This window comes from Phacochoerus africanus, chromosome 3 (genome assembly GCF_016906955.1).
Source record: "Phacochoerus africanus isolate WHEZ1 chromosome 3, ROS_Pafr_v1, whole genome shotgun sequence".
In the NCBI taxonomy this organism is placed as follows: Eukaryota; Metazoa; Chordata; class Mammalia; order Artiodactyla; family Suidae; genus Phacochoerus; species Phacochoerus africanus.
The window spans coordinates 134,211,346-134,225,233 of record NC_062546.1 but is presented as its reverse complement, the minus strand read 5'-3'; the positions used below and the strand labels follow the sequence as shown (position 1 = coordinate 134,225,233).

The 13,888-nt window shown below is 44.4% G+C and overlaps 1 protein-coding gene across 4 annotated transcripts in view; it reads left to right on the top strand.

Annotated features, from left to right (window-relative positions):
* The first annotated feature begins 3,670 nt into the window (after positions 1-3,670).
* Positions 3,671-13,888, top strand: part of DPP4 (dipeptidyl peptidase 4) — an 82,395-nt gene continuing 72,177 nt past the window's right edge. For 2 of the 4 annotated variants that reach the window (XM_047772743.1, XM_047772744.1), the window contains exon 1: positions 3,802-3,986. Coding sequence is in view for 2 of the 4 variants with exons in the window: in XM_047772741.1 (XP_047628697.1) it covers positions 3,981-3,986; positions 4,526-4,613 (94 nt within the window). In the remaining 2 variants the exon portion in view is untranslated. Of the gene's footprint in view, positions 3,987-4,525; positions 4,614-13,888 lie in introns of all 4 variants that reach the window. The other 2 variants (XM_047772741.1, XM_047772740.1) reach the window with 2 other exon arrangements.

The following is a 13,888-nucleotide window of genomic DNA, read 5'->3' as shown; positions in this document are numbered from 1 at the left end:
TGGCAGGAAAGGCTAAGTGGAAGCCCCTGCAACTGTCCTTGCACATCCCCAAGCTAAGCTAAAAGTAATACCGAATCCCTGGCAAGTACAGAGATGGGTGTCACTATGAAAGAACAGGAAAGATGCAAGAGTGCTGGTTCCCTATCCTATACTCATTTAATGTCCCTGTTCAGCCCGTGCAAAAGATGGATTAAGGAACAATATTAACTGCCATTTCCAGTGTGGTAACTTTACTGGATCAAACAATACAGGCCTGCTATCTGTGGCTATTAAACTGAAGAATGCTATTCTTTTTCTTGAGCGGTAATTAATAAGGACCATCCCAAATTGTTTGCCATCACCTGGAAGGGTCAGCAGTGTATTTTTACCATCTTACTTCAGGGCTATGTCCACGCTCTTGCTCTCTATCATAACACAGTCTCCCAAGACCTTGATCATCTTGAAATCCCACAGGACATCACAGGGGCCCACTACATCGGCGACATTATGCTAAATGGAACTGGAGGAACAAGTATTTTACATGCTATAGCAAGACAAATATGACCACAGCATAGAGGACAAATCCCATGAAAGTTTTGGCAGTTTCAAGGTATTCAGAAGTCTAGAGCATGTCAGGGCATCCTCCCTAAAATGAAAGATAAGTCCCTAGACCTTATATACCCATCACAAAGAGGAACAATATTTGCCGGAACTCCCCATTTGAGACACCATGTACCACAACAGGATGTGCTTCTCCAGCCTATTTGCTCAATAGGCTGTCTCTTTTGACTGGAACCTGGAGCAAGAGAGGGCCCCTGAGGTCTAGCCTATAGAGCAAGCTGCCCTGATCCTTAGATGTTAACAACCTAGCAGACAATAGTTATTAGAAGTGTCTGTGGCGGCCAAAGTCTCTGGCCGTCCCCAGTAGGAGAGTCACAGAGGATAAGTCAGGGTTTTTAGAACAAATTCATGCCTTTTGCCAATTTATTAGCTATCTATTGCGCTACACTAACAGAGTACCACAGACTGGATGGCTTAAACAACAGCATTTTATCGTCTGACAGTTCTGGAGGCCATAAGACCAAAATCAAGGGATCAGCAGGCTGGCTCCTTCTGAGACCTATGAGGGAAGGATGGGTTCCAGGTCTCTTTCTTTGGCTTATAGATAATTATCTTCTTCCTGTATCTTTTCATATTATCTTTTCTCCATATGTGTCTGCTCGGTTTTCAAATTTTCTCTCCTTATAAGGACACCACTCATATTGGATTAGGTCCCACCCTAATGATTTCCTTTTAACCTGATGATTTCTACAAAGACCCTCTCTCTAAATAAGGTCACTTTTTGAAACACTGGGGATTAGGACTCCAACATATCTTTTTTGGAGGGGACCCAGTTCAACCCACAACTATACAACCTGAGCTATGATAATGAATCTATTATTACCTGAACCACCAAATGATAAAGTTGGGTGTGTTCTGCAATATCACACGATTAAGTGAAATGGTATCTATAAGACACATCAGTGAACACGCAAGTGGTCCAGATGGCATAAGAAAATCACATCAGCAATAAACTTAGACTCCCTGGTACTTCTCACACTACTCAGTGTCTCTCCCACAACACACACCTATAGCTTCATGGGAGTTTCCCCACATGATGAGGAAATTGAGGAGGGAAGAGTCAGCTTTATGCAAAGTAATCTGGCACCAGTCATAAGTGGATGCCGGCTATATTACAGCCCCTCTCAGGGATACTCTGAAATATAGTGGAAAGGGAAAACTTCCTGACAGACAGAACTTGGAAGAGTATATCTGCTTCCCATTTCGCATGAAAAGAGACATATCCTGATATAACATCTACCCTGATGCATAGGTGGTAGCTAATGTGTTGGCCAGCTGGTTCCTTAGGGACTTGAGAAAAACAAGATTGAGACTAGTGACACAGAGGTTAGGGTGGGGAGATTTAGGAAAGAATCTCTTGAAGTGGGGAGAGTGTGAAGATATTTGTGTTTCCCAGAATACAAATATTTGTGTTTTCCAGAGAACAAGATGATCTGTCCCACGGATGCCAGCCAACTTCCCCCCACTTCCCCAGGGGTGGCTTAATATATAATGTCATGGTGCAGGTATGGAGGTTAAGCATGTGCTCAACCATATGGACTTCCCTCCTCCATTCCTGAGTGTACAAACCAGGGAGAGCATAGGCCAATACTGAGCCCCCAGTATGGCACCATTCCCTGCAGTCCTTGCTGGAGGGCTTCTCTTCTCAGCTGCAGATGCCAGGCTGCAATAACTCTACTGACTCACTGTCCCCAGCAGCTTGAAGAAGGAGGAAGGGCTGGATTTGAGAAATACACATAAAGGCAGAATTGAGAGGAATTGATTGATGGCCAAGTGAATGCAGCAGGCGAATAAAGAAGGAAAAATGAGATGGCTAAAGTCTTTAGTTTGTGTAACTGGTGAGTGGGGACACGTTTCATGACGACAGAGATGATAAGAGAAGGGCTGGGTGAGGCTGATGGAAAGGATGAAGAGTTCCGGTTTGAGCTTCCGAAGTGGGTGTGGAGGAGTGGATGTGTCATAAGCAACTTATTTATAGCCAGAGGGGAAAAGATCCCTGCATTCAGAAGCACTGTCTGGATTGGAGATGAAGAATAGAGAATGGAATTTATTCATAATCATGTGTTAATTGCCCCCTAGGACTTGCGTTTTTAATCCTCTATCTCTCTTTGGACAGAAAGGCTTTGTTCTGCATCTGAGTGAATGGGCTGAAGAGGCCTTTTAAGGAGGAGGAGTACTTATCCACAAGAGGGAAGTAAGCATAGAGGGGCCCTCCCTGCAAAGTTTCACCTATGTGTTTCAGACTGAAAGTGCCAGGTGCACAAACGTCATCAATGTCATCCCACTTCTCTACCTCCAGCATCTAGACGATAGTCTGGTATTTTGTATCCACTCAAATATTTGTAGAATGGGTGAAATAAAGGGGAGAATGTAGGGATGGATGAGGAAGGAAAAAAGGAATGATAGGGGAACCTACAGGGCATCGTGGGGACCTATCGCTTTTTTCCAAATCCTCTTGGCAAGACTGAAAGATGAAAGGCCATAGGGTGTAGTGGTTGAGAACATGGACTCTGAATTCAGGCTCCACGACTTCCTAGCTGCCTTGACTTGGCCAAGTGACTTAACCTCCTGTGCTCAGGCTTCCTCCCTGTAAAATAAACACAAAAATGCTTAGAGAGTTCCTGGGGAAAAGTAACGTAAGTGTTGGTATTATTATTTTTGGCATCGTGATGAGAAGGTAAACGTGCAAGACAAACCGGAAATCTCCTGCGGAAAAAGAATCCAGACCCTTAGCCTCTAAGCGCCAGCCACAAGTGAAAAATCTTTTTCTCTCTCTTGGCCTTCCAAAAGCTTTAAACACCCCAGAACTCCCCAACATATCATTTACTGGCAAAGGACAGGCCTGGGCTTTAGTTGCAGCTGCCAGCAGTGAGCTGTGTGAATTTTCAGAGCCCAGTCCCTTCTCTGGACTCCGTCCTTCACCTTGCCTCCCCCTAAGAGGGCGCAGAATCTGAGCGCAAAAGTCCCTTTCAGTTAAGGCAGACCATGGTCTCCCGGGCTGCAACTGCAGCCTCTAAGTTCCGCGTCGGATGCCAGGGGACTGCTCACACGGAGCTTGGGCTGTCACACCCCTCCCGCGCGTCCCCCGGGCCCTGAGCCCTGCGCGCCGGGCAGCCGCCCTGCCCGTGGGGAGGTGCCTCTCGGGCGCCCCCCGGCCGGAATACAGTGCCCGGAGCCGGCGCGCCTTCGCCCTCAGTCTGCCCGCGGCCCTTTATACCCTGCCGGCGCGGTGCTCACTAATGTTTAACTCGGGGCCGAAACTTGGGAAAGCCTAGTGACTGCGCGCCCCGAGCGGCGGAGCTGCACGCGCGACCCGGCGGCTCGCCAGACTTCTGCCTGCGCTCCAGCTCTTAAGGCTCAGTTCCGAGGAGACGCCGACCATGAAGGTGAGTGAGTGAGTGAGTAGCGCGCCTCCCGCCCCCACCCCCACCCCCGAGCGCCAGGGGGGAGTTGTAGATGCCTCTTCACCAAACTCTCCCCAAACTGCCCCAAAACTTGGCGGATCGAAACTAGGGGCTCTTACCAGGCGGAAGCACCAGAGCCACCCTCTGACAGGTGAAGGGACGCCCCAGGGACTCTCACCTAGCTCTCGGACCCGCGGGGTTACTGCTAAAACCCAGGCTCCGAGCCTTGGAGGACCCGGAAAGCCACTGGCAAAACGCCCGCCCGAACCCACACTTGGCTTCTGACGTTCAGGGGTAGAAAAGCAAACATTAAAGTGCTCAAAGGCCAAAAGTTCAAGGGAAGTCGCTCTTGCAGCCTCCGACTGGCGCGCTGGAAACCCACCCAGCACGCAGTGCCCCTCTCCCAGTGCGCGCTCGGCGGCAAAGCTCGGTGCCTTGGGTGCAGCCAAGGCCCCGACCCTCTTACCCAAACTGGGGCCAAGCGACTGGCTCTAACTGGAAGTGATCTGCCCGGCTTGCAGACACCGTGGAAGGTGCTCCTGGGACTGCTGGGGATAGCTGCGCTCGTCACCGTCATCACCGTGCCCGTGGTTCTGCTGAACAAAGGCAGTAAGTTTAAAACATTCGGAAAAGATAAGACAGTTGGAGACTGGGATCAAGTTCTAATTTACCATACCAAGGAGAAGTAGGGATTTGGTGGGACCAGTGCACCAGGTCGTCGCTGAGGCTTCGCAGGCATGGTTGCTGCTTCTAGTGCAGCCGCTAGATTCACTTTGCTGGTCTCCAGTGTTAAGGCTACGAGAGCCTTGCGCCTGCCACGTTTTATCTATGGCAAATACATGCTTCCTGAAAATAAGGGGAAGTTTTAAGATTTTTTTCTTTTTATTAAATTTAAATTTAGTATGTTTTGAATTTATATTAAAAAAAAACTTTCGTGGCTATGATCTTCAAAGGAAAAGAGGTAATGTTCATAAATCTCAAACAGCATAAGGATGTCATAAGAAGGGGGAAAACAATAAGAAAGCAAGCCCCAAAATACATTTTTAAGAAAAGGCAGTGCTGGGGAGCCCAGGTGTTTCCCTTCAGGGGTGATGAATATCCATCAGTTGGAGAGTTGGGCTGCAGAAAAGTAACTATTTGACCATTTAAAGAAGTAGGTATTTCTCCTCTGCCTCTGGTGTCCATGGTAATACTCCGAGTGGGTAGGATCAATGCTGTTTGGTGGATTCTTTCATTTAAAGCCACCTTGATTTCTTTTAGCTTGTCTCACTGTTTCGGTTTTGTCCCAGCTGTTAACATAAAACACTCATAAAATGAAATACACACTGTTGGATGTCAACAAATAAGAATAACTAGTTTGGGTCTTCTCTGGCCCTACTTTCCATTTCAGTAGTTAACTTTCATTTCAGTATTACACATTCTGGTCAGCCAACTGTAGTGTTTTCTCTCTTGGTCTAGTCAACTAGGAAATGTGTAGATGGTACTTAGATACTGAGGGCTCTTAGTTAGATTTCAAGGTGACAGTTCAGAATTAGTTTGTAGAGCTATCAAAATCATGTTTGGTTTTGACTGACAATTTCAGGGCCAGGGCAGAAGTGCCAAAGTTTAAATAACTGATGGTGTTGACCTATTGATAATGACTTTTAGTTACTTCGGAAAGCAATGATTACCACCATCTTAGACTCTTAAAAGACAGGCATCTGTCCATTTTTTTTTTTTTTTGACTGTTGTAAACTGTTAACATATAACTGTTTTCATAAAGTGGCACTTTGTATATTTAAACAACCACACACACAAGCCTTCTTGTCAGAAAAGGATGGGTCACCCATAGGATCAGTAAATATTCACATGGCCTACATCATGTTCCAGGAATTGTGCTAGTTGCTGCAAATCCAAAGATTAAATTTTATAAATATAAATCTCCCTGACCTCAGGAAGTTTATAGTCTAGTGGGAAACAGAAATGCAAACAAATCAATGTAACCTGGATAGCATTTGTTCAAATCTTTGAACAAAGATTTCAAGAACATTCTCTCGAAGGGACCTCCAGAGAGGTTGCCATGTCTCTGAATAACTGTGATTACAATTCAATGAGATAATTTAGAGAGGCTTGAGCAAACCTCTCTGGGTATTAGAAAGAGCACTTCTGGGAAATTCTGGAAAGACTTCTCATAAGAGGTTTCTTTCATGGGGAAGCGTGAATAGTTAATGTCAGTTCCTGGAAATAAGGTTTTCCAAAAAATGCGAATGACTTGTGAGTCATCATAGAGACACAAGATCACATCCTCTATCTGGGATCATAAGAGGACTCTCAGCAAGAGAGGCGGGTGGGCAGCAGGGCTTTAACCTGTAGATGATGGAGAGTTCTGGCATGCTATTGGGCATGACAGTGGGAAGGTGGGTTGAAGTGGGGCAAGGCTGGAGGGGAACCAGGGGAAGTATCCTGGAGACTGAGAGCAGAATTTGAAGGCTGTGCAGAAATGCAAATGATTAGAATTGGAAACTTAGGATGCACTAAGGGTTAGGGTGGCTAAGAAAGCCTCTTGAGCTACTGGATGGAGATGTAGTTTCATTGTGCACTTTATTTATATTTACACAATCAAGGTATTTTTCTTCTCAGATTTCTTAATTGGCATGTATGTATATTTGAGGAGAAAGGGAAATCATCTTGTTTCAACTCTGTCTTATCATAAGGGACAAAGATGAAAGCTCAGGAATGCAACATTTTTACTAAATCAGCAATACCGTTCTTGGGCTGTGCCACAATAAGGGACAGCCTTTTTACAGAGGATCCAGAGTCATTACCTAAGGAGTGTCTTCCATCTTGGCAGTCTAGGTTTTAAAGTCAAACAAATCTAGAAAGGAGAAAAGGAAGGGAGGTGGGAGAGAGGAAATATAAGTGGAAAGGAAAGGGGGAAAATAGAAAGAAAAAAAAGAAGGAAGGAGGAAAAGAAGAAAGATGTATCTAGAACAGCAAAACAGAGTCCTAGGTTATATGGAAAGTAAAGAAATAAACAGACAAAGGAAAAAAGGAGGAAGAAATGAGGGAGCTTGAGTTCATCCCCCTGAGAGGTTGGTTTAAAAGGTTAAGTGTTTCCATATGAAAAGTTGACTTTAGCAGACACACCCTGAGCAGGGAAAGAGTCCTAGACAGAGGGAGCCCTAGGAAGGTATAAGCTTAATAAATACTATTGTCGATTTTTTTTTTTAAGAATAAAAACTCCTTGAGGTCAGGAATTGTGCGTGGCACCAAAGAAAATTAAAAGTCACCTCCTCCTGCATATATAATAAAGGACTGTATTTTGTTTTAAATCTCTTAAATATCCTACTAGGGAAGGGTGTTGCACATTTAAACATTCAATTTCTCAGAGAATCAGCAGTAGAATATTTAAAAATACTTTACTCATAATGGAATTGTAGAAATCTTTGTGGCTTAGAGGCAATAAAACCTTTTCACTCAATATTTGTGATCTTCTTAATTGTCTCTTGACATTATATTATAGGCCGATATTTTTTTGTTGTCACATAGTTTTTACTGAGTTTTTTTTTTTTTTTTGTCAGATAGTTTCCTTACTAGATTCTGCTATGGGATAGACATTTTTTCTTTTATTCTTTTCATGGCTGTAGCAGTAAATTTCCTCAATATCCTCTTTCAGTGTATAGGAAATTTGACTGCTCAGCCATCCACCAGTAATAAAAGAAAACCCAATGTGAAGGAGGAGACAGGAATAATCAGAGAAAGAGAAGATAACATCTATGAAGTTTGCCTGAGGAAGTCCAGGATCTATTCCAGGTTTAAAAGCACAGAAATGAGCCTGAATGAAAGCTTTGTATACTTCAGAGGCTACATTCTAAACAGAGAGCCCTGTAAAAGCTTGAGTTGACTCCAGCTCACCCAGTTAACTGTTATCAACCTTTGCTGAGTGCACCGGAGGTCAGTGGGTTGGTCTTTTTCAGGCCAGCTGTTTTGGCTTTTGGTTCCCTAGCTATAGCATGTGCCTTAAATTTCTCCGTCTTAGACATCTCGCCTCTCATCTTAAAAGGGCTCAGAGAGAAAAAGGGAAGCCTGTTTGCCCAATTGATGGTTAGTGAAAAATGGTGTCAAATGGCTGACTAGAGCTGGATCAGTGTACATGAAATGCTAAAACTTAACGAAGTGGAGTTCCCGTTGTGATGCATTAGAAACGAATCCGACTAGTAACCATGAGGATGTGGGTTCGATGCTTGGCTTTGCTCAGTGGGTTAAGAGTCCATCGTTGCCATGAGGTGTGGTATAGGTCACAGATGAGGAGGCTCAGATCCTGAGTTGTTGTGGCTGTGGCTGTGGCCAGCAGCTATGGCTTCGATTCAACCCCTAGCCTGGAAACCACCATATGTACCAGGTGAGGCCCTAAAAAGCAAAACAAACAAACAAACAAAAAAACCAACCAAACAACAACAAAAAAAACAGAGAGAGAGAGACTTAAATTGCTAAGCCTAGGGAATGTGACTGAGGAGTACACACAGGACCACCTTCCTTGTGGAAGAGAAGGTATAGAGATGTAGTAATCGCCAGCATGATTTACTCTAACCCCAGTATTGAGCTGAGGGCTCTTAGTACATGTCTCATTGGATCCTTTGAGAGAGGGTAGTCTCTCCACTTTTACAGAAGATTTATAGAAACCTTGAGAGGGTGCTTTAGTTTTCTATTACTGCATAATGAATTGTCCCCAAACTGAAAACAACAAATATTTGTTATCTCACAATTTCTGTGGGTCAGGAATTTGTCAGAGGCTTGGCTGTATGGGTCTGGCTCAAGGTGTCTCAGGAGGCTGCAGTCAAGGTGTCATCTGAAAGCTTGACTGGGGCTGGAGGATTCACTTCCAAGCTCTCTCACATAGCTTGTAACTAGAGGCCTCAGTTCCCCACCATGCAGGCTTCCCCAAAGGCCTTCCCTTAGAAATGAAGGATTGAGGAAAGCAACCACCTAGGAAGTCTCAGAACCTTTTATGACCTGGCCTCAGAGGTGACGTGCCATCACCTCTGCTGTGTTCTCCTGGTCACGCAAACCAACCCTGACACACAGTGAGAGGGCATTACCTCAGAGTATGCATTCGGGGGTGGAGATCATTGGGAGCCAAATCCTGGAGGCTGGCTACCAAAGACCAAGGGAACTTGCTCAAAGTTCCACAGAGTTGAGGTTCATGCTCAGACAGTATGATTCTAGAGGTGGTACTTCAAAACTCAATTTCGTTAGCTTGTGATCAAGTATAAAACCTACATAGCCATGTTAGAGTAAATGTTACAACTTCCCATTCACATGCCTATATTTAATTGCATGACTTAGAATCCCTAGATGCCGAGTGTTCTGGGGATAAGTGCCTGCTGCCGCTGCCTCTGTTCCTCCATAAAGCTTGTAGAGAGTCAACGACTTCCAGCCCAGAACTGACTTCCCATCCTTTTGACTGCTCTTATTGTTTTCAGTGGTAGTAGTAGGTCCAGATTTAGTACTTGAACTGAATTACACATGTTTTGTAACTCATGGTGTGCTATTTCATTTGATCTTTACAAAACAATCCATGTCAGAGAAGGTATTCATTTCTTGATTTGCTGCAGTGAAGAAACGGGGACATAGAAGTTTAGGGCTTTGTGAAGAAGTCCTAGAACTTGGGAATTCCGATCTTCTTACCTCTAGCCTTCCCTAAATCTGCTGTTTTCTGTGAGTAGTTGCTTTAAGGAAATGCTTGATGGAAGCCTTCATCACTTAATGATTAATCATTGCTTTACAGCTTGACACTAACCCTTTCATTATTGTAAGTCAATTATCTTGTAAATATTTTTACCTTTAGTCTTCAAAGGTCTACTATGACCTCAAAAGAGGGTGTGTCTCTCAATCTGAGAGTAAACCGAAACCACAAAATTAGCACTTCTGAGTTAGCTGTTTTATTTTTGCCAAGTACTACACTTGCAGTTTTGTATTACACTTTAAAATCATAACTTTCAAGGGATTTTTTTTCTGAACTTGATGATAAACCATTTGCTTTAGTTAACTCTCCACATTAATGAACATATTTCTTCATGATTTGGTCCACTGGGGAAGCAAGTAGACCCATGAGCTTAGGTCATGCATCTCAGCATGGAAGGCCCAAGAAGCAGAGGTAAAATCCAGTAGGGATTTTGTTCCCAGCACCTTGAGGGCTGTGGTGGCTCTGGATGGATAACAGAGGAAGAGGGGCAGGGGGGCGAGTATTAAATGAGTACCACCACCCACCCCTTCCCTGACTCAACAGTGGGTCTCTCCAAACATGCTGGGTGGCCTCTGTAGCCTTAGCACCAACTCTTTGGGTCTAGGACCCCATCTTCATCTTTTCCTTGGTTGTTTTAAAGCCAGACCTGCTCAGGTCCATGAATATCATGGATGGATCCCATTTTCCTGTTATATTCCTTTATTCTCTTATTCCAGGCACAAAATCTTTTAGTATGAGATTTGAAATCTCTGCAAGGCTGAGGTCCCATATTGGCCAGAGGCAGTATTTACTAACTCTCCATCATGTACTGAGTGCTGACTGCATGGCAGCTGTTGTGTGGCCCTGAAGAGTAGAGGCAAAGAGCCTGCTCCCTTTGCCTCTACAGTCACAGGACGGGTAGATAGTGGGCAAGCACATGAGTGATTTCAGATAGAGATACATGCTAGGATAAAAATAAAGTGAGATCAGAGTTCCTGTGGTGGCTCAACAGGTTAAGAACCCAACTAGTATCCATGAGGATGCAGGTTCAATCACTGGCCTCACTCAGTGGGTTAAGGATCCAGCATTGCCATGAGCTGCAGCATGGGTCACAGATGTGGCTCGGATCCCCCCTTGTCATGGCTGTGGCGTGGGCCAGCAGCTGAAGCTCTGATTAGATACCTAGCCTGGGAACTTCCATATGCTGTGGGTGCAGCCCTAAAAAAACTAAACAAAAGAAAAAAAATGTGATCAACAGGACTGAGGGATACAGAAAAGAGTTTCTCTGTTTTAAGCGTGAGTGTTTCCATTTCTAAAATGTCTCTGACTCCTGTGTATATAGATAATGGTGAGAGGTGGGAAGCAGTTTATCCAGGGGAGAGACAATGACTGCTTGGACAGGGTGGAGCACAGGTAAAAGTGACTCTTTGAACAGTTAGCTGGCTAGCCCAAGTAGGGAACCTTCTTTTGCCTTTATGGCTCTGTTCTTTCTACAAGAGCTAATCTGCAGGGGTGCCTCTAACTCACTTATCCTACTGTTTACACTTCCATTTTCCAAGGCAGTGCTTTGGAGGACTTTGTGCACCATGCACCCAGCATGTCAACAGAAGGTAATTCTCTAATTCAGCAAAGATTTATTGAGCATTTTCTATGTCAGCCCCTTTGTTGGTCACTAGAAATAAAAATTAATAGACATGGCCCTTGCCCTCAAATAATTCACAACATTAAAGGAATCATAAACATTAACTATAATAAAAAGGGTTAAATGTCCTTCCAGGAAATGACCGAAGTGTCATAGCAGCTCTACAGAGAACATGATAAATGCTACCCAGGGAAGTTCATGTGGAAACCAACCAAGCATAAGGGGTTAATAATTAATGGGCCCGAATAAAATCTTTGGAGTCTTGGAGCCATGAGACTTCCTCCCAGCATGCAGTTCACCAACATGTTTAGCCCTCAACAGTTTGTATTCACTTGGTTCTGTACGAGGGTTGTGTCAGATAGAAGGCTTTTGGCTACAAGTAACAGAATACCTGACCCTACGTTACACTCTCTCTATTGTGTTAACACCAGCATCTTCCACAGTTGGAAGTGCAGAAGTAGGGCAGTTCTAGGGTTTGTTAATGCAAAACCCACAACCTCCTCAAGGATCCAGGGTCTCTGTGACTTTCAGCTTTGCCCTTCTCACACCATGGGCTTTTGTTCCGGAGTTTATCCTCTCAGAATGAGCACCGCTGCTGCAACCCTGCCTCATTTGCTCACACAGCCATTTCACAAGGCAGAAAGGATGCTCTTCCTTATTCACAGCCTGTTCTATCATTGAGGAAAACCATTTCCAGAGGTCCCTTGGCCCATGTCAGACATTCTCTCATGTTATGTTGGCCAGATTTAGTATCAGTTGTCCATTCTAAACCAATCAGTGGTGAGGGGAATGGATTACCAAGTTTGAGCTAGATTAATCAAGACTCACATTTTGGAACCAGGAGGAAGCTCCTTCCTTAGCCCTTGAAAGGGGAAAGGGAATTATCTAAGTTGAACTGGGAATTCCAAAGGAAAGAAATGGGAGTTCTCTGTAGGCATATCAGATATTTTATAATGGCTCACTTTTCATTACATGGGAAAATTTTAATTTGCTAACAAAAGAAAATAGATGTCGACAGCTCTGATCTCTAAAGAATCTGATCCTATAACTCTCTCCTCTTCTGTCTTTCCTAACCAAACAAGTTTATTGCAGAACAGGGTGTTTTGATTCTGCCTCTTTGATCCTGAAGACATTTTGAGCCCAGGAGACACTTTCTCTTGCATCCAAAATGATTAAAAACGGGAAGAATTGCGGAATTCCTGCTGTGGGACAGTGGATTAAGAATCTAATTGCAGTGGTTCAGTTAGCTGCTGAGGCAAAGGTGCAATCCCTGGCATCAAAACTTCCATATCCTGCAGATGCAGCCATAGAAAAAAAAAAGTAGTAAAAAAAATAGGATATGGGAGAATTGATTTTGCAACATTCATGATACAAATCTGAAACAATGGAGCACAGTCAGAAATATCTGAGGGAAATTACTCTCAACTTTATAAAGCATGTATAAATTGTTATATTTTATCCAATTCATAAAGGGAAAACATGGCAGAGACAGTTAAAATAAAACTGTCAATATAGAAAAGTTTATGTGGTGAAAATTAGACCTGTAGAAGTTGACCCAAGGAAGTAGGGTTTAAAGTAATCTACATGGTAATGATTTCATTAAGATGAAAATGGTTCTACTATACTGAAAAGAAAATCCAGAAATCAGTAAAAAATCCCTTCCTGCTGCCTGATGTTCTCCCCCACCCCCAGCCCACATGCTCCCCCAGGCTCCCTAGCCCACTCCTGTGTCTTCTCTCCCCACGCCTCCAGCCCCTCCCCACATCCATTCTCAGCTGACCCACCTTGCTTCCTATTTTAAAGAGAAAACTAAGGCCATTGGAAGAGAAAGTCCAGCCCACTTGCGCTCTCCCCACCTCTGCCCCTCCCAGTACCTACCCTCTCTTGTGCCCAGACCCCATTCCCCTTTGCTTACTCAGAGACAAGGCTGCAGCTGTTTCCTCTGCCCACTGCACTGTCATTCCCCCTTCTCTCTACAGATATGCTCTCATCTCTCATGTCCTTAAAGAAAGGAAAGGAGGAAGGGAGAGAGGGATGATGGAAGGAAGGAAAGAAGGAAGGAAGGAAAGATGGATCTTTTCTGGACCCCACATTCTTGCTAACTCCCCGGTCCCTTTCCCTGCTCTCTCCCTCTCCTTTTTTTTTTTTTTTTTTTTGTCTTTTAGGGCTTCATCCATGGCATATGGAGGTTCCCAGGCTAGGGGTCTAATTGGAGCTGTGGCCACCGGCCTACACCAGAGCCACAGCAATGCCAGATCCAAGACCTGTCTGCGACCTACACCACAGCTCATGGCAACACCAGATCCTTAACCCACTGAGCAAGGCCAGGGATCAAACCTGGGTCCTCATGCATACTCATCGGGTTGTTAATCACTGAGCCATGACAGGAACTCCCCTTTCCCTGTGTCTCTTTACCACAGAAATCCTCCAAGAGCTATCACCATCTGCAGTTCCTCTCCAGCTCCCTCTTAAACCCACTGGAATGAGGCTTATCCTCACCCCATCACTAAAATGTCCAGCTCTGGTCCCATCAAGGCC